The sequence below is a fragment of the Arvicola amphibius genome, chromosome 9 (assembly GCF_903992535.2).
Source record: "Arvicola amphibius chromosome 9, mArvAmp1.2, whole genome shotgun sequence".
In the NCBI taxonomy this organism is placed as follows: Eukaryota; Metazoa; Chordata; class Mammalia; order Rodentia; family Cricetidae; genus Arvicola; species Arvicola amphibius.
This window is the reverse complement of record NC_052055.2, coordinates 67,632,024-67,653,069: the sequence shown is the minus strand read 5'-3', so window position 1 is coordinate 67,653,069 and position 21,046 is coordinate 67,632,024. Positions and strand designations below refer to the sequence as shown.

The window sequence follows — 21,046 nt, the reverse complement described above, 5'->3', positions numbered from 1 at the left end:
TAATAATCCCCCCTGGCTTCAGTTTTCTGTAAGGTTCCCCACCACGGATATGCACCAATGGTTCGCCCTCTCCTTAACACAGAAGCAACGGTGGCTGTTCATCCTGAGGGCCTAGCCACAGCCCCTCACACCACAGCTCTTCCAAGTGACGAGCATGCCTGTGGCGCCTGCGCCCCCTTGGTTGGGAGATATAAATATATATGCATATACATAAATACACATTACACGTATAGTCATATATGATAAGTATACATATAACTATATAATATATAACTATATACATATTTATTGGCAATGTAAAAGATCTGGATTAAAGATGTGTCTTCCCAATTCAAAGATACAGTTTAGAAAAGGATCTTCCCACTTCAAATTAAGCAAAAATCCCTCATAAATATATCCCGTTTTGAGTTTTATTTAATTCCAGATGTAGTCGGGTTGATAACCAAGAATAACCCTCATGGTCCCATCTCTGTTGCATGAAATGTCCAGATAGGGGAATCCATTAGAGACAGAAATCAGGTTCCCATAGGCTAAGGGACGTGGCTTGGGTGAAGGGGCAACAATTGGTGAATGAGAAAGTTCCTCTGTGAAGCAGTAATTGGTGGTGTTGGTTCCAAATCTCTGGGGTCTGTCACACACCATGTGCCAAAAAGCTCTGGGGTCTATCACACACCATATGGGATGGTTCCAAAACTCTGGAGTTTATCACACACCATGTGGGATGGTTCTAAACTGAGGTCTATCACACACCATGTGGGATGGTTCCAAAGCTCTGGGGTCTATCACACACCATGTGGGATGGTTCTAAGTCACCTGGAAGTCAAACCTCTGTGCGTGTCTCTGAGGGGTTTCTAGACCGCACTTTTGGAGGTGGGACTCGCACTCAGTGTGAGCAGCACCACCCCACAGAGTCCCAGATGGAGTAAAACGGGGAGCAGACAAGCTCAGCACCAGCCTTCACATCTCTCTGCTTCCTGACTGTGGATCCCATGAGGCCAGCCACCTCACACTCTGCCACCACGCCGTCCCTCCCTTGCCGTGACAAACGGCACCTCACGCTATCAACCCGAACAAACTCTTCCTTCCTGAAGTTCATTCTGTCAGGTATTTTCACAGCATTGAGAAAATCAATCAATCCACATGGCAGTGTCCGCTTTCCATGTGGGAGGAGCAGGAAAGGGAGTTAGAGAAATATGCCCACCAAGCTAAGACACAGAACCAACAGGTAGATGAGTGTAGGACATGTGGCACAGATACACAGTGGAATTCTACAAGACCATGAAGAAAAACCAGGACACCACAGGGAACTTTATGGACCTGGAGGTTATCATGTTAACGGAAATAAGCCAAGTTCAGAAGTCGAACACTACAGGTTTTCTCTATAAGCATAATCTTGATGTGCGTGCGTGCGTGCGTGCGTGCGTGCGTGTGTGTGTGTGTGTGTGTGTGTGTGTGTGACAGGGAGAGAGAGAGACAGAGAGAGAGACAGAGAGAGAGACAGAGAGAGAGAGAGACAGAGAGAGACAGAGAGAGATCTTGCAGAAGGACAGACTCTTAGGAGGAGGGACGCTGAGGAAGATGATGGAAGGCGGAGAAGGAAGGGTGTCCCTGTGTCAGGGAGGACAGTGACATGCAGGAATGGGCATGACAGTTCTCTTTATCAACACGGCACAGCCTAGAATCTCTCAGGGAGAGTCTTAATGAAGAAATTTAGATCAGCTGGGCCAGTGGACATGTTCCTGGGGGTTGTCTTGACTGCTAATTAGTTCAGGAAGACCTGTCCTAATGTGGGTGACATCACTTCCCAGGCAGGAAGTCCTGAGCAGTTCAAGTGGATCAAGCAAGCAAACCCCATGTGTTTATTCTTTTTGCTCTTACCTGTGGGTGTGACTAGGTGCCCAAGTTCCTGCCTTAACTTCCCCCAGGGATGTCTGTAACCTGCATTGTAAGCAAATAAACTCCTTTGTCCTCCTCTTCCCTTCTGCCAGGGTGTTTCATCACAGCGACAGAAGCGAAACTGGAGCAGTCCGGAAGGGCAGCGAGGGAGAGAGTAATAAGATTAGAGTATTATGACTGCGGATAAAGCTGCCATGATAAATCCCATTACGTCATAAGACAACTTTTAAAATGAATGAAAATAAATAAATATACTAAAATAACACTAGTAGGATATACCCTCAAGAGCAAACCTACCACAGAGGAGACAAGCAGGTAAATCTCTACAGAGATTTAAGGTTTTTTTTTTAATATTTTCATCTTTTACAATAAAATTTATTTAGCTCAAAATATAAATAAAAATATACAAGGAGATGGCTCATCAGTCAAGAGCACTCTCTGCTCTGCAAGAGGACTGAAGCTTAGTTCAGCAAGGTCAGATGGCTCACACAAGCAGAGCACATAAGTGCTAGCATTGTGCTAAGTGCCACAGACACCAAACCACACATATGTGGCTCTGCTGGCAGAGCGCTTGCTTAGCGCACACAAAGCCATAGGTTCGCCCAGCATCCCATAAGCAAGCGACGTAGGTTCACTCCCATAATCCCATCCCAAGGGAGGTGGAGTTCAAGGTTATCCTCTGCTATGTGCCAACCTTGGGGTCAGCCTGGGCTACATGAGACCTTGTCTCTATAGAAAAGAAGACGAGAGGCTGGAGAGATGACTCAGTGGTCAAAAGCCTAGCACCCACATTGGGCAGCTCACAACTGCTGGTAACTCCAACCTTGGGGGATCTGACACCCTCTCCTGTCTTCTGTGGGCACCTGAATATGTGTAACATACATTCACACATATGCACACACACACACACACACACACACACATACTTGCACATAAATAAAAATAAATCTCAAAATAAGCAAGTAAAGGACGGAATCACTAGCGGCATGCTGGGTGAACTCCTGTGCAATTGCAATCTCTGTAAAGCTTTGCACCTGCCACAAACATGCACCAAAGCCCGTACCTCCACCTGCGAGACAGAGTCACCGACAGCACTGTGGGTGGACACGCGCTTCTGTTTTTTTTTTTTTTCTTCTTCACACTCACGACTCCTGAGCTCAGCATCCTCCAGATAACCTGCTCAAGGGTCAAGCCAGACCGACCATTGGCAGAAATGATGCGACCAGGACCCCCCATGTGTCAGCAGCACCAACTGACACAGCTTCTGAGCAAGGATATCATCTGCCATTTCTTTTGCTCTGACTTGTCACCCTGGTTAAACATCCTCAGGTTCCCCAACGCATCCTGTAAGCAAGGCTAATCCATACCCTTGTGATACCTCCCAGGCTCCCGTGTTTGAGGCTGGGACCTTCTCACGTGAGGAATCAGACTGAGCTGGTCTCTGAAGCTGTTGGGGTTGTTGAACGCTACCCTTGTTTATGGCCTATACTGGCTACCTGCTGCTTGGGGGCCACCATCTTCCAGCTGCTGGAGCTCAATCCGGGACCAGTTCCAGCTGCAGAAGCTGCACTTCCTAGAGAACTGGAGCAGTTCCTGCAGGTGAGGAGCAAGGAAGGGTGGCCAGGAAGAGCAGGGAGGAGTGGCGGTGCTGGTGACAGGTACAGAGCCACCACCCAGAGGTTGGATGCTGTTTGGAGCCTGGTGATGCCTGATCCAGAGACTTCTCTTGGGACAGAGAGCTGCTGGGCCACAGGAAGTAGAGAGTCCTGTCCCTGCTTTTCCAGTATACATAGCATACTTCACCATGTGCATACATTTTACTCAGGGATGGTACTCACCTTCAGGCACCCCAACATCTCAGGAGTGAACCAGAGACAGGGACACCTCAAGCCTTCTCCTATCTCAGCCCTGGGCTGGAGGTGGAACCAGGTCTGCAGTGGGCAGACCGTGGCCAGGCTCAAACTGGTTCTGCAATCAAGAACAAGGCTCTAGGTCTGGCTGCAGCCCAAAGGGGCCAGTGTTTAGACCAGGGACTCACCAGGAAATGTGTCCTTTCAAATCCTTAGTCTCTCAATGAGCAAGTGGAGCTTAGAGGCAGAGACATGCGAGGGCAACATCTGGGGGAAGCCCAGTCTCTGGGGAACTCACACACTGAACCCTAAACGGTGAAGACATGATTCTGTGAGGACAGCTGTACACCCACCTCTTCCTCCTGCAACACTGGGTTCTTGGAGACGAAGATGCCGCAGTCACCCCAGAGCCCTCAGGGAGGTCAGAACCTCGTGTCCACAGGCAACTGCTGTCCCCAAGAGTGGGGGTCTCCAGGGAGGGGACATGCTCCGGAATGTCTGGCCCAGTTCTCTGCATGCATGGGAAAGAGGAAGCCAAAGTATTAAGAAGCTAATTCCTGCCCAAATGAGGGCCAGGAGGCCTCCACCCAGCAGGTGAAAAATCAGCTCTCACAGGAAAGAGAGGCAGGAGTAGCAGCCATACTTCCCATGGTCCCCAGCTTTGGAGCACTGCCGGGTAACAAGAATGAGCTGATGCTGCCCTGGGAGAAGTTTCCAGCTAGACAATAGAGGGCTAGCGTTGGGGAGGGAGAGCCCTGTCCAATCCTCAGGAGGGCTCAGGCTTGGACCTGCCAAGCCTTCTGCCTTAGAAACACAAAACACAGACACACAAGTTATACACACCCATGTAACACAGAGCACGCACAGCACACACAGACAGCACACATCATGTGTGCACAGATAGCCTCTCTCCTGGGCCCCTGACCTAATTTCTTCTGCAGGCATAGGCTATGCTCACTAGAGGGCGCCAGAGAGCAAAGCGGCTGGCTCCCTGGATGCCCAGGCTCCCACCACATGCCACATGGGAGCCAAGTCCCAGACCCCATCTTCCCCAGCAGACCCTTCTAGAAGTATCCAACATCAGCCTCGCCTTGTCCTGGCTAATGTTTGCATGCTTGTCATTTCCTGTCACCCATTAGAGCACACACCTCGGCCAGCCTTGGCCACTTGACAAGTGTCTTGGCCACTCAGAGATTTCACGTTTCCTTCTGTGAAATAGGAATGATGTGAATTAAGAGACTTAATCAACTTAAGCATATAAAATCATCCTCCTGAGAGATGCTTGGTGAACGTTAGCCCCTTCCTTTCTGACCATGCCACTCCAACGGGTGATCCTGGAAGCCTGGGAGACAGGCGTGAACCCCAAAGGCAACCCCACCAACCCAGATGCAGGGACTTCGGAAGCAGTTTCTTCTTTGAGGGCACAGTGGTCACCATCACAAGGTGAGGGAGCAACAGGTGCGGGGAGGGACCTTTCTTGACTTTGCTCTTGCGATTGCTTCCAAAAGCCATCACTGGGACGAGGATATAGTTTATCCAGGTGGTGACACAGGAAGCACAGATGGGGGCATGGTGAGACAGTAGCAGAGGAAGGCAGTAAGGCGTGCACACCCTGCTGCTGAGCTGGGCCTGGTGTGTTAAAGCCCTGTCTCTGTGCACGTGGCCACAGACCAGAACGTCCTCTCAGAGAGATGGTGGAGGAAGGTCATTGGGCATTAACTGACTCTCAAAGCTGCAGGCAACATCCCAGTGTCCCAAGGAGATGGGGTATCTGCAGAACCCGGCCCCCCAGTCTCTTACACTGGCCTCCCTTCCGTTTAGTTAAGGCCCAATCCAATCCCAAACACCTTCCTTGGTAATCCAGGGAGAGTGTTAGAATATGAGTGTTGGGCTCCCAATTCACTAAAGAGGGACTGAATGCTGTGGTTATATAAGGCAAATGGGGATAATTATATAGAAATTACATAAACCATCTCGGGGAATCAAGCCTAGCAGGGAGGCCTAGGGTGGCAGTCGGGAGGGCTTCGTGGGGACAGCATCATCCTAGAAGAGCCTTCTCATTGTTCTAGCAGAGGCTAGGATGAGTGCCATGGCAACAACTTCTTTTCCTCCCCCAGCAGTGATGGAGACAGCCCCCACTGGAGCTGGGGGTGGGGGCGGGCAGGAGGCAGCTCTGGTCTCTCTCCTCCCCTGCTGTGCACGCTCCCTTGCCCGGCAGGCTATGGAAACCTGGCGCCCAGCACAGAGGTGGGGCAGGCCTTCTGTGTCTTCTTGCCCCAATAAGCATCCCACTCAATGTGGTCTTCCTTGACCTGGGAACAGGGAACACTGGACAGGTGGGAGGACCATCCCAGGTATTTCTAGGTAGCATGGTGTCTTCCGGAGCCCCATAGGACAGACAGCTGCAAGTATTCCTGGAACCTTCCAGGTGTTCTCAGCTCCTGCAGGTCCTGGGCCTTGCTCTGCTCCTGACCCCGGGGACTCTGGTCATTCTCGTCTTCGCACCCTTGTTACTCAACCACGTGGAGGGCTGGAGCTTTGCCTTCCTCATCACCCTCAGCACCATTGACTTCGGGGACTATGTTGTCTGTGAGAAAGAATTAATTATCCTGGTGGGTACTCAATAGAATCTGGGCACACGGAGGTGCCGGCCGAGGCTGCTGTCTCTGGGACTCGTGGGCTCTTGGTGGAATTGTCAGAGGTCTGCTTTTCCTATCGTTGGTCCTTCTTGGAGGACCAGCGGGGAGAGAGAACCCCTGTGGCATCTGGGGGTGACTGTGCCCTCAGACACCAGCCATCACTTTCCCTGGGAGGCACAGACCCCAGCAAGCATTATGTCACCATATACCTCAGCTTGGCAGCTGTCTGGATCCTCCTAGGGCAGGCGTGGCTCCCAGTGGTCCTCAGCCTGGGATCCCTGCTTCTGCACAGGTGCTCCTGTCTCTGACTGCTCCTCAGAGGCCTGGACCTCAAGAACGGAGGAACCCCTCACCCCAGACCTCAGAAAATCCCCATCTCTGCATGCTGCCCAAGTATTCCAGCCACCCATCCTACCTCACCTACCCCCGCCCCAAGCCCATGCTGTTTCACATAGGGTGGCAAGTAATTCTCCAAAGAGAAAATGGAGGTAGGTGTGCCTACGAAGTAATTTAGGAGAGATGCAGAGACAAAAATCAAAGACCCCCCAGGGCCTTACAGGATAAGTTCCCTAGGGCCTAGCCTGAAGCACTGTGGGAGGAGAGGCTGGCCCTGTCTGCCCAATGCTCAGTTTTAAGAGGATTAGGAGCTAGCTCTTCCTTGAACTTCCCCTCTCCCTAGTCACAAGGGGGCTTCTAAGCATTGGGGTGGGAGTCCAGGAGGTTGAGGGGCATCCCTGGTAAGAACCAGTGCCCGTGGTAGCATTTTCTTCCCTCCCTGGCCGGCAGAACTATTGTCTGTTAGGAAAGGACAGAAATCTGAAGCCTTCTATCTGCTCTGTGCATGTCGGTAATTGGGGACCCAGAGACCTCCTCTGGAGCAGCAGTGTGAGCCCGGGGCACATGCTTGCTTCCCTCAAACACAGACAAGCCATGCCCAGCTGGGCCTTTTCCTTTGAGTGCACCTATTGTAGGGAACCTAGAGTAGTACTGACCGCAGCAGGCACTTGGAGGAAATCCCTGGTCTCACAGCTTAGACAGGAGCCCTGTGACAATAGACTTTGGAAGTTTCTCTTCCCCCCTGTGGATTGCAGGAGCCTTTCCCACTGAAGGGAAGCTCTGAGGTGGGACCCCTCCGTGGTCCCCTGATGCTGGATGTGAGCACTCCAACTCTCTGGTGAGTTACCCTATTGTCTTTGAAGGTGGGCAGGGCCATCGCAGCCTGCAGCACTCCTCGGAGGGAAGCAGGCCACCAGCGATCATTTGCTTAGAGAAGGGCCCCTCCTGGCCTTTCCTGCCCATTCCCGTTTCCTATCTACCAGAGCACTCCCGGGCTCCTCTCCACCATGTGCGGACCACGATCTCCTGAGGCACCGTGTTCGGCCCGGATCTGTCGGGTACCAGGCACGGGGCTCCTTCTGCTTACTTGGTGCTGGGTGCCGGTGTGTTCTGGGCACTGGAAGGTCGTGCGGCCCGGTACTCCACCCACATCTTCCAGCGCAACAAGTGGGAGCGACTAAAGAACTTCACACGTCTGGATGGCCCAGCGCTGGATCAGCTGATCCGGGTTAGGGGACTAGCGGTGCCACCCTGGGAAAGAAGAAGTGGGTGGGGCAGGGAGCGGGAGCTCACAGCAGGGATGAAGAGTCCTCTGGCCCGGACAGTGTAATGCTGGGGAAGGTAAACAGGCTTGGGAAAAACAGGTTTGTGCGGTTGGGGTTGGGTAACCATGTAGATGGGCTGAACCCAGAGGAAAGCGTCTAGGGCTAGCAAAGAGCCGGGGTACCGGCTCCATCTTTAAGGAAGTGAGACTCGGTCCAGAACACAGCTATCAGGAATACAGAGGATCGCTTCTCTGTGTCACAGGTTACATGGTTGTCCGATAGGGTCATCACGGGGACAGCTATCATTTGGTCTGGTCAGCCTTGTGTGGTGATTATTGAGACAAAGCGCCAAGGATGAAAGGCCACATCTAGTCTTTCAAAGGACTGGAGGGGCAAATACCTTGGGGATGTGGCCAAACTCTAAGGAACAGAAGCTGGTAGGAGCTTGGGAACTTGGGAGAAAGGCTCAGTCTATGTCGGTGGGTGAAATAGAGCCTGGAGCGGAGGAGCGAGGGAGCTGAGAGTGAGGGGCCCAGAGCCGGGGAGAGAGGGAGCTGAGGGGTCCTGAGCAGAGGAGAGAGGGAGCTGAGAGTGAGGGGCCTGGAGCAGAGGAGAGAGGGAGCTGAAGGGTCCTGAGCAGAGAAGAGAGGGAGCTGAGGAGCCCGGGGCGGAGGAGGGAGGGAGCTATGGGGCCCGGAGCGGAGGAGAGAGGGAGCTGAGGGGCCCTGAGCAGAGAAGAGAGAGAGCTCAGAGTGAGGGGCCTGGACTGGACCTAGGGCTAAGGTCACTTTACCTGAAGTATTTGGACCTTCAGGGCAGGCAGGGACGAAAGGGGTGGGGCAGTGAAAAGTGCAGAGGTCCCTGAGCCAGAGGATCCTCAGAGGACGAGGACGCTGCAAGGTTCTGAGGCAGGAGATGCCTCATCCTGGCAGGATTTCCCGTGGAGAACTCTTCCTGGCCCTGTGGGCCATGGGGCTGGCAGCTGAGCAAATCAGCGTTTGCCTTACTGTTCTGCTCCACTTCCCTCTGCCAAGAGTGCAGGGACAGAACTTAGACTCGCGTACCTCCGTGCAATCGCCACTCTCTTGCAATGGTTCCATTACAGAGACCCCCCCCCCCAGGACCTGTGTCCCAGAATCCTTAGCTGAAGTCAAATCCCCTGTAGAGAGAGAGAGAACATTGTTGGGTAGGACAGGAGGGCCAGTAGTGAAAAGAATTCCCATCCTCTGGACGGGCCAATGGGTTGGAGCTGGAGCTAGGGACTGTCTGGCCATCGCCAGTAAACACTGCTGTTGCAGTCCTTCCCATGCCCAGCTCCCCCCCTGCCCCCCCCCCCAATGCCTCATCAGCAGGCACTACATCTCCATTAGGAGATGAACCAAGGCTCAGAGAGGTTTGATAAAAATGCAAGGCTGCACAGCCACAAGCTAAGGCTGTTAATCACCTGGAGGCTGCTTTTGTGTAGCCCTGTTTATGTGGCTGCTTCTCAGAACCCCACGATTTTATGTCCAAGGCACAGTATGCGTTCACAGCCTCTGCTTCCACTGTCCTGTCTTCCTGAATGCTTCTGGATAGAAAGACCCTCATGGGAAACATAGCAGAAGTGTCGTTTCCTCCAGGAAGCCTTCTGCCTCTGCTTCTCTGTGTTCCCAAGATGTCGTGGCCCTAGGAAGCCAGAGGACTCTCCACTGTTAGAGTTCCGTTTTCCAGATAAGGAAAGTGAGATGTGAAAGAAACCGCGAACCATCTACACAGCCCCCCTTCATACCCCAAACCATTTACACAGCCCCCTCCATACCCAAAATGGCCACTATGGCACCATCTCCAAGTTAACTCAGTTCTCCTATCCCACTGAAGGCCGAGGTTGTGTCTGTCATTTGGCAACATCTGCCTATTGTTTCCTGCAAGATTAGGACTGAGGCAGACAGCAAATGAGTATATAAGTCTGAGATGGCCTAGAACCTGAGCTGGCTCTAGGATAGGGAGGAGACGGGGTTGGCCCCATGATCTCTGCCCCTGGGGAGCCCTTGGTTAGTAGAATCAGTGATTCCTGGCCTCAAACAGACTTGAAATAGAGAGGGAGATAGTGTGTGTGTTTTTCTGGGGACACATGGAAAAGTCTCTTAAGTCAGATGGGGCCAATGATTGACCAAAGAAACAATCTCACCCATTTCTAGCTTGGTTTACCAGGGTTACTACAGGAATGTGGGTGACCCAAAGATAGTTGAATCATTGAAGCGTCCACCCGGCAGGGGTGACACCTCACATCCCTAGAGCTCACTACACAACTTGTAGGCAGCTCTACTGAAGAGTCCCCTCTCCTCTACAGTTATTTCTGTAAAATTTAACTTGGGGCAGGGGCTTGTGACTGCTGTATCCTTCTGAGCCTGTAAGTCACGGGGAAAAGTGCATCACTTTGGAGAATCTGTCCATGCAACACGAGGCCTCTACAAGAGTGTGGGTGTAGGTGTGGGTATAGACATGGGTATAGTGATGTCTTGGGGTGCAGGGGTTCAGTCTCCCCTTTCCAGATCCTGTTGGTCACTACAGCATCTCTTCCAGGACATCATTCAAGCATACAAAGATGGGCAGTACCACCAGCATGGGGCGCTGGGAGTTTGTGGGCTCTTTCTTCTTTTCCGTGCCCACCATCACTACCATCGGTAAGGGCAGCATGGGGACAAGCTCATGTGGCTTGGGAGGTAGCCTCACCCTGAGGGGCCAGTGATGACAGTCCAGAGGGTGTCACCCCTATAAAGAAAGCAGTCATATCTGCAAGCACACCCCCACCCTCATGCAAACAGCATCTCATGCCTCAGGACCCATGGACTTGGCTTCTTCATTCCGTCAGACACCAGGGGAACTGTATGCATATTCCAGTTTGGGAACTGCTGCCCTGGAGGACATTGGTCATCCAACACAGGCCTACAGACCCTCCCAGGCCCTCAGTCCCTACCACTGTCCTCTAGACACATTTCCCCTTTAGAGCCAGACTAAGGTGGAACCTGCCTGTCTGGAAAGCACCCGTGGCTATTGTGTGGAAACAGCGGGGGCCAGAAAGCCCTGAATCCCAGAGAACAATGCAGGTCAGCTGCCCTTGCCCACAGCATCACATGCATGACCCAGGACTAACCACTAGGGGGCAGGCTCACACCACCGAAGATTTAGGCTCCATCTTTCTTTGTCCTGACCAGCATCCCTTTGATCCTTGTCTTGTTTTTCCAGCAACCCTTACCTCCCACCCCATCTGACCTTCTACCCCCCACACACACACCTCTCCAACACCGCCCTTACTCAGACCACAGTTCTGTGATCTCAGCACTTGAGAGATGAAGGCAGGAAGATTAGGAGTTCAGGGTTTCATAAAAAAGGTTGAGGCCAACCTGGCCAACACAAAACCTTTTTTTTAAACACAAACAGAATAAAACATGAATGTAAAGGAGATAGAAGACCCAGAGAGAGACCTCTAAGGTTTTTAGGCCAGATGCCCACATGGCAACCTTCCATCACGTTCATCCGCCCATTCTCTGGGCTGGGGCAGGGTCACTCGATGCTCATGGCCTCACCTTCCCACCTACAGTACGTCCCTAATGTGGCCTCTATTAGCCAAATGCAAGTGAATGCCTGCACCCCATTTTAAGGTCAAAAAGTAGGCTCAGAAAGATCAAGGCCTTTGCCCAGGTTCTCACAACCTTGCAGGGATCAGAGTCCAAGAAGTGGAGCCAGAAAAAATGGGAGGCCACAGGCCAACTGTGAGCTGATGTGCCAGCCCTGCTCTGTCTCCTCCTCAGAGCTGGGTAGGCACCAGCTGCCACCCCAGCATGGGAGTAAAACAAGGGGGCCACAGTGGCCATGCCCAAAGCTGGGGGAAGGATCTGCTTGAATACCCCTCCCTCCTGCATCAGGCTACGGCAACCTGAGCCCAGAGACCATGGCTGCCCGTCTCTTCTGTATATTCTTTGCTCTCGTGAGGATCCCACTCAACCTGGTAGTGCTCAACCGGCTGGGCCACCTTATGCAGCGAGGGGTGCATCGATGTGTCCAATGGCTGGGAGGCAGCTGGCAGGTGAGACGTGGCCAGGAACCTGGATGAGATCATTCCAGATGGGGGACTGTGGTGGAAATGGGGTGCCAAGCCAGAAGGGTGGGATCAGAAAGATGAGGTAGGTGGTGAGGTTGTGGGAGCAAAGCCCAAAACAGGGTGTTTGAACATTAGTGTCTGTGGGGGGCATGAGAAGATTGGAACAAGTCAAAGACAGGAAGCTTTTCAGAAGGAACTGCGGGGGCTCAAAGCTGGAGTTTTGGGCATCTCCTTCTTGCTGCTCAGGACAGAGCCACAGACTGTTGCTGTTACTGCAGGACCCAGCACAGGCACCGTGGCTGGCAGGCTCCGCGGCGCTGCTCTCTGGCCTCCTGCTCTTTCTGTTGCTGCCTCCGCTTCTCTTCTCCCACATGGAAGGCTGGAGCTACATGGAGAGCTTCTACTTCGCCTTCATCACGCTCAGCACGGTGGGCTTCGGTGACTATGTGATCGGTGAGTGGCCCAAGGCTGGTGGGATGGGCACTCAGCTGCCTGGACCTCCCAGGCAGGCCTGGGAATGCACCACAGGAGACTGTCTCATGTGGGTGGCTTGATGGGTCTGGCACACAGCTTGTAACCTAAGTAGGCTCTGTCCTTTTCCAGTGTGGTGGGTTATGATCTCTCGGGTCCTACCTGGCAGTGTGGAGCTGTTTTCCAAAGCTACGGGCTCAAATCAGTGCCCTAGAGGGACACACAACGCTTGGACCTCCCTCACTTCTCCACCCACCCCAGGGCGAGGACCCAGGTGAAACAATCAGGGAGCTCAGAGCACCCTTGACCTCAGGAGGAAATGACAACCAAACCACAAGCCTGCCAAGGAGGCCCCAAATGGGAACCATTAGTGCTGTCCCCTGCGACCATGCAGGTACCCCGAGACCACACAGGTACCCCAGAGACAACTGCACGGCAGGAGACGGTGGAGGAAAGCTGAGGGAGGTGGCAATGGAGGAGCAAGGGCTCCAGGCAGCCTCAGCGTCTCTGTCTCTGTCTCTCGCTCTGACTCTCTTCCCCCCTCCCTCTCTCTCTCCTGCTGCCACTGAAAAGATTCAAGAGTAAAGGACTCAGGTTCCTTCACTACCCAGGGCAGCCTTGGGGGCTCCATAACCTCCAGCAGGCCATCCTCTGGGGTGAAAAGGGAGCCTGTGACAACTTTCTCCGGGTGGGAGCCAAGACACTAAACACCTTTCCCCACTCTTTCTGAGGTTCCAACAACAAACCAAAATTTGCTTCCACCTCAGGGAATCCTTGAATTTCTTGAGCATAGGTGAGGGCTCTCAGGCAGGAGCACAGGTGACCCTAAAGTATCTGCACTGGAAGGTCATCCAGTGTGAAGGATGCCTTCTTCGTGGCTATATAGATGGAGCCCGTCCCCTAGTCCTTCCCAGCCTATATACTCTCGCCCTCCTGAAGACCCTGGACCTCGCGCAAACAACTGGCTCGGAGGAATGACTGGATACTTGGGTGAGGGACCAATGGCCAGCCCCACCCCCTTCTGAGAGGGAAAGTTGGCCATCCACAAGGTCAGCAGTCCAGCTGTGACCATTTTTGCTGATCTGATAAAGATGGCGGTAGCCTGACTCAGGCCTTCCACATACTCCTTCAGTGGACTGTTGAGACAACCCTCTGGCCAGATGACAAACCACGCACTCAGCCTGCAGCCCTAAGTGTCACCCCCATTTTATCAAAACGGAAGCTGAAATTTAGAGAGGCAAAGCCATTTGCCTGAGACAGCTCAGCGAGATACAACTTCTAATCTGTTTGTTTACATGATTCAAGCTATTCCAGAACTCTCTCTGGACCTCAGTATCCTTAACTGTGAAGTAAAGAATGTAGCTTGGAGCTTGCTGGGGGCCCCATAATTGCTTTCTGAGCCTCTGCCTTAGGTCTCTTCTCCACTGAGGGGAAGGTCTCATATGGGGGCAGGAGCTGCTCTCCCAGCCTGGTCTCCCCCCAGTCTGTGGCTCAGGAAGAAGTAACATGGACAGGTACTTCCGAATGGGTCAGATCCTTGCCTCTGTCCCCACAGTGGGGACATGTGTCCGAGGAGAGCTACAGTCAGCAGCGTGGAAGACCAGGCTTGTCTCTCAGCTCAGGAGACATTTATTCCTGAAAGCTGTTTCCTCTTCTTTTCCCACTGCTGTTTCCCGTTAGGCCTGGACTATTACATAAAGCCGCTCAGGTTGGGCATGGCAAAGCCCTGAAGGGTTCCCGTTTACACAGTGTCATGAGGCTCATGTACACTCTAGTCTTGTCCCCTTGGCATTTTAGAACATACACCATGCCTAGCTTCTTTGAAAACCTTAGGGTTCTCCCATAGTCTTAGGATGGAACTAAACTTACACAAGTAAACACAGGGGTCTGGTTCACCCTGCCATCCCAGGGTTTAAGACAGGTCTACCTCAAAAGATCCTGTCTCAAAAACAAGCTAGTTCTCCAGTTAGGCAGCATTCTCTAGATATGGGCATGCTGGCAAGTGGGTGAAAGCATCAGCCAGCCTCCAGGAAGGCAGACACTCAGCACAGCCTGACTGACTGTAGGAGTGAGGCTGCCACCATGGTCTCCCAGGAAGCTGCTCTGTGGAACTGGCGGGAGAACCTTCTCTATAGCTCCCTGCTCTGAGCACAGTAGGAAGCCGCGGATGCCAGAAGGGAAAGCAGAGCTGCGTGCTGTGGTCCTCGAAGCTGCTCATTACCTCCACATCTTTGCACACAGAGAGTCCCTGGCTGCTTCATCTGCAGGCCTCTGGCTTAAGTACGTGGAGAAACTAAGGCCTGAAGAAGGGCAGAGAGGTGACTAAGGCCAACCGCACTTGTTCTGAAATTTCCCATACCTCTTGTCAAATCTCAGCTCTCCTGATCCTTTAAGGATGGGCCGACTGCTTTCTTGGGTGGGAATGCTGATCCATAAACACACACCAGGCACATGTTGCTAGCGCACACACATGCACACACGTGTGCACACACATACCTGGTCATTTTCCATGTCTGAAGTCAGTAACCAGAGTCACCCAAACCCCATCTACAAGCTCCTCCCATGATTCTCATCATCAAAGTGCTCAGTGGAGCACTTTGCCAGTTACCTACTCTTGTGGCAAAAATTAAATGAAGGGCATAAAGGGCCTCCCAACTTCTGTACCCAGAAGTAAGATTTCCACTGATCTCATTGGGTGCCACAGAGGTATCAGTTTGTCTGTTAACAGGTGTGGGGTACTCAGATGCCAATCATGGATGCTAGGGACTGAGGCAGGGCACATCTCCAGCAGCTTCATACTCCTTCCCAAACACCCTGGCTTCCACGATTGTCTCCATTTCAGCCCAGGCAACAATGAAGCAGATGGGATGGGGCTGTGGCACAGAGGGACGAGCACCCACACAAAATAAAAGCTGAATACAGAAAACAGAACTAGCAATGTCTCTCCTGGAGGCCTGCAAAATTGTAGCCTATGAGGCATTCCAGAGATTTCTTTTTTCCCCTGGTTGTCCTTTGTGTCTTGTATTATTATTATTATTATTATTATTATACATATTTATTGATATTTATTGATCTCTACATTTTTCCCTACTCCCATCCCTGCCTCTCTCCTCCCCTCTTCAATCCTCCCCCAAGGTCCCATGCTCCCAATTTACTCAGGAGATCTTGTCTTTTTCTACTTTCTACTTCCCATGTAGATTATATCTATGTAAGTCTCTCTTAGTGTCTGCATTGTTGTCTAAGTTCTCTGGGATTGTGGTTTGTAGGCTGACTTTCTTTGATTTATGTTTAAAAACCACCTATGAGTGAGTACATGTGATAATTGTCTTTTTGTATCTGGGTTACCTCACTCAAAATAATGTTTTTTAGCTCCATCCATTTTCCTGAAAAATTCAAGTTGTCGTTATTTTTTCTGCTGTGTAGTACTCCATTGTGTAAATGTAACAATTTCCTCATCCATTATTCGGTCAAGGGGCATTTAGGTTGTTTCCAGGTTCTGGCTATGACAAACAAAGCTGCTATGAATATAGTTGAGCACATGTCCTTGTGGTACGATTGAGCATCCTTTGGATATATACCCAAAACTGGGTCTTGAGGAAGGTTGTTTTTTAATTTTCTGAGAAATCACCACACTGACATCCAAAGGGGTTGTACCAGCTTGCATTCTCACCAGCAATGCAGGAGTGTTCCCTTTACCCCACAACCTCTCCAGCATAAGTTGTCATCAGTGTTTTGATTTTGGCCATTCTGACAGGTGTAAGATGGAATCTCAGAGTTGTTTTGATTTGCATTTCTCTGATGACTAAGGATGTTGAACATTTCCTTAAGTGTCTTTCAGCCATTTTAGATTCCTCTGTTGAGAGTTCTCTGCTTAGGTCTATACTCCATTTTTTAAATTAGATTATGTGATCTTTTGGTGTCCAATTTCTTGAGTTCTTTATATTTTGGAGATCAGACCTCTGTCTGATGTGGGGTTAGTAAAGATCTTTTCCCATTCTGTAGGATGTCATTTGTCTTGCTGACCATGTCCTTTGCTTTACAGTAGCTTTTCAGTTTCAGGAGGTCCCATTTACTAATTTTTTTCTCTCAGTGTCTGTTCTGCTGGGGTTATATTTAGGAAATGGTTTCCTGTGCCAATGCGTTCAAGTATACTTCCCACTTTCTCTTCTATAAAGTTCAGTGTAACTGGCTTTATGTTGCGGTTTTTGATCCATTTGGACTTGAGTTTTGTGCATGGTGATAGATATGGGTCTATTTTCATTCTACTACATGTTGATAACCATTTATGCTAGCACCACTTGTTAAATATGCTATCTTTTCCCATTTTATTTTTTTCTTCTTTATCAAAGATCAAGTGTTCAAAGATGTGTGAATTGATATCCAGGTCTTCTATTTGGTTCCATTGGTCCTCTTGTCTGTTCTTATGCCAGTACCAGGCTGTTTTCAGTACTGTAGCTCTGTAGTAGATTTGAAGTCAGGGATTGTGATGCCTCCAGAAGTTCTTTTATTGTACAGGATTATTTTGGCTATCCTGGGTTTTTTACTTTTCCATATGAAGTTGAGTACCGTTCTTTGTAGATCTTTGAAGAATTTTCTAGGATTTTGATGGACATTGCATTGAGTCTGTAGATTGCTTTTGGTAAAATTGCCATTTTCACTATGTTAATTCTGTCTACCCAAGAGCACTTTGAGAAATTCTAGAAAAGATTCATCTCCAGATAAAAAAGTGCCAGCTAATCCCAGCAGCTTCCTGGAATCCCAGACGGGCAGCCACAGGCTGGGAATGTCAAGTCTCTGGGCTTTTTGCATTGCACTCATCGCTTATGCCTCCTAGCTCCTGTCCAGCCCCCACCTCCTCTGGCCTTGCCTTTTCCCCAGGGATGGACCCCTCTCAAAAGTACCCTGTGTGGTACAAGAACATCGTCTCCCTATGGATCCTCTTTGGGATGGCCTGGCAGGCCCTGATCATCAAAATGATCCTGTCCCCGCTCGAGATGCCAGGGAACATGTGCACCTGCTCCCTATGCTGCTCCAAGGGGGACATCAAGGGCCGAAGCTGGATGCAGGGCCAAGAAGGGGAAGGCGGGGTCCAATCGCCAGGCATCACATCTGGAACCTTCTGCTCAGGTTATACGGTATGACGAGGACAGCTAACTGTCTTCCAGGACTGCTGGGTCTTCCTTCTCAGAACTCTGATTTTAAGCATAATTTTCTGTGCCTTCCAGTTAGAGGTGGCTAGATGGTTCGAGAGCCTCTAAAAAGCTGTAAAACAGCTTCTGGGATGTGACTTTGGGAATTGAGTGTGCTCCTCTTCACCTAGTTCTTTCTTTCAGCCGTCGGCAATGCTGGCATGGTGGCAAAAGCCCCAGCAGCCATATTGCACCCTGAAGTAGAGACCATGATTGAGATGTAGCACCGTCACAGAAGTAGCCCGGAGTCCTGGTCATCACAGAGTCATCGTGACAACCAGGACTGAACTCTAGCTTGACTCGTGTGAGAGCAATGGATGTCATATTTGAAACTACTGCTTGGGTGTTTCTAGTGCAAAGAAATTTAAATTCTAAATGATGCATCCATATCCATAAACACCTCCAGTGGAGACTAGAACCCATAGAGAGAAACAGTGCCAGCTCCAGGTGAACTTCCTCAGGAGTGGCAGAGGCATGGGCAGAGGGGCGGTAGGACCCCCAGACCCTCCACCCTGGGACCTTCCAGAGGAGTTGGAGTTCACAGGGTTTATTGGGAGTCTCAGCCAGCAGATGTATCATAAACCCAGCCAGCTACTGGATCTGTCCATGCCTTCTCAAAGTGATCTGAGCAACAGCATTTGCCCCACTTTGCTTCCTGACTGGGTACACAGTGTGACCAGCACCCTCCTGTCACCACATCCTCTCAGCCAGAATGGACTGTGCCCCCTAAAACTGCGCTAAATAAAAGCTTCTTCCCTTAAGACGCTTCTGCCGGGTATCTGTGTTGTGTATGTTTTACTCTTTTGTCTTTTTGAGGGGCCCACCACCCAACTCTCAAATAAACCACACACAGAGGCTTATTCTTAGTTATGAATGCCAAGCCTTAGCTTGGCCTGTTTCTTGCCAGTTTTTCTTAACTTATATTATCTTAACTAGCTTTGTCTCTGGGCTTTTACCTTTCTCTATTTCTGTATACCTTTCTTTACTCTTTCTCCATGACTTCCTGTATAGCTGGGCGACTGGACCCTGATGTCCTCTCTCCTTGTTCTCTTGCTCTTCCTTCTCCTCGTTTTCCTTCTATTTATTCTCGCTGTCTACCAGCCCCGCCTGTCCTTGCTCCTGAGCAGCCATTCAGCTCTTTATCCGACCATCGGGTGTGTTAGACAGGCACAGTAACACAGCTTACAGAGTTAAACAAATGCAGCGTAAACCAAAGTCACACACCTGAAAATAATATCCCCCAACATATCGGTCATTCCAGTGAACATGTAGCTGATACAATCATGTAACAAAGTACTGCAAAATTTAGTGCCATAAAATAGAATTTATTTTAACCAGGACTTTGAACTTCAACCAGGCTTCAGTGGGGCAGGACTGTGGCTGCTGGCATTAGTAAGTGGCTGGGAAGCCCAGCTTAGGGTCATCTAAGCACTTCCCCATGCCTGACATCTGATGGAGGCTATTGACCGAGACCTTAGTCATAACTGCACCCAGGGCCTCCTCACAACACAGAATCTGCTTCTCAAGGTGAGTGTTCTGAGAAGGAGACTGTCTTGTTGCTTACGATCTGGACTAGGAACACTCAGTGGAACCTCCCCAACTTCACCTGCTCATACCGCACCATGTCCCGGGACTACATGTGTGAGTGTTGACACACCTGTTTGCATACCTGTCTGCATCCCATCACTGGCAAGTGATAGCCTGGGCACACTGCTGGCACACCCATTGTGCACCAGGGCCTCCAATTGGCAGCCTGGGCACATCTGTTAGCAATGCATGCTGTGTTCCAGCACCGCCATGTGGTGGCTTGGGCACACCTCTTCACATGCCTGTGGTGTCCCAAGACACATTTGCACATTTGCCTTGTCCCAGTGCCACCACCTACAGGCCTGGGAACACCCATTCACACATTCACCATGTGCCAGTGCCGCTCTGCTACATGGCAGCCCAGGCATGACTCCTCACACATCTGCCGTGTCCCAGTGCTGCCATCTAGTGACCTAGGCACTCTTTGCCACACATGCTAACTCTCAAGGGCAGTCACGTGGCTCCCTGCATACACCTGATACACACTTGCTGTGTATCAGCACTGCCACTTGGTGGCCTGGGAATACTTGTTTGCATGTTTGCAGTGTCTCAGAGCCACCAACCGGTCGCCAGCACATGCCTCTTCACTTCAGAAATACCACGGGGTCAATATGACCATATTATGTCACTTGGAAATGGTATGGGTGCCCACATGTCCACACACATCTCCATGTGACAGGGATGCATATGAAATGGTTTGTGGGCCAACATGCACAAAAATACCATCATATGGCCAGGATGGGGGAATACTGAGGGAGCTAATATGTAAACGCCCACACCCATAACGCTGGGCTCTGAGATGGCGTGGGAACCAGCATGCCCATATACCTTCCTGTGTGACTGGGCTTGGGGATGGCATGGGGGCCAACATGCTCATACCCCCTCCCCATATAAATGTGCTGGAAATGGCATGGGGCCAACATAACCATATACCCTACATGTATGGTTAAGCTCAGAAATTACACAGAGGCCAACATGCCCAAATACCTCTCCATATATCCAGTCTCAGAAATGTCATGGGGTCAACAAGCTTTTAAAGCCCCACCTATAACCAGGTTTGGAAATGGCATGGGAGCCAACATGTACCTCCAATATGATTAGGATAGAAAATTGTGTGGGATCAAAATGCCTGTAACCCTCCTTTATGACAGGGATCACAAATGGCATATGCCCATATAGTCCTACTCAAAAAATAACCACGCGCCTACATCCCAAAACCTTCTTCCATATGGCCAGGCTCAGACATGGGAGGGAGGCCCGCAGAAACCCCATTATAGGATGGGTCAGAAATTGCACTGGCTCCATCATGACCATATGCCCCAGCATTTTACCATGATTGAAATGGAATGAAGCTTATGCTCATACACATCCACATATAAGGTCTAGGAGAAAGCATAGAGTTCAAATGTCCATATATTCCTCAGGTGACCAGGCTCAGAAATTGTTTTGGACACAATATGCCCCCACACACTCCCATATGACTGAGCTTGGAAATGTCATGTCAATCAACATGTTCCATATAACCTATAGAGCTGGGGTTTGGAAATGGCATGGGTCCTAACATGCCCATATACCTGTTATTTGATAAGGCTTAGAAATGGCATGGGGTCAACATGCTCACATACCCTACATATGACTGAGCTCAAAAATAGTATTAGCCCCAACATGCCCATCCAGTCCTTCCTGGCCAGGTGTTGTAATGGCACGGGGTGGGAGGGGAGGGGCACAACAT

At 50.7% G+C, this 21,046-nt stretch overlaps 2 protein-coding genes across 2 annotated transcripts; both read left to right on the top strand.

The window, feature by feature from the left end:
- Positions 1–3,109: 3,109 nt before the first annotated feature.
- Positions 3,110–6,840, top strand: Kcnk16 (potassium two pore domain channel subfamily K member 16). Its single transcript, XM_038343785.2, is given in 11 exon segments — positions 3,110–3,242; positions 3,331–3,398; positions 3,400–3,428; positions 3,430–3,491; positions 5,043–5,135; positions 5,138–5,182; positions 5,959–6,015; positions 6,018–6,069; positions 6,071–6,100; positions 6,175–6,335; positions 6,560–6,840. Coding segments are annotated over 11 exon segments (1,011 nt in total).
- A 27-nt stretch (positions 6,841–6,867) lies between these two features.
- On the top strand, positions 6,868–17,951 carry Kcnk17 (potassium two pore domain channel subfamily K member 17). The gene is given in 9 exon segments (XM_038343784.1): positions 6,868–6,873; positions 7,477–7,559; positions 7,787–7,949; positions 10,549–10,574; positions 10,576–10,649; positions 11,892–12,052; positions 12,346–12,520; positions 17,417–17,673; positions 17,859–17,951. Coding segments are annotated over 9 exon segments (1,038 nt in total).
- The last annotated feature ends 3,095 nt before the right edge of the window (positions 17,952–21,046 follow it).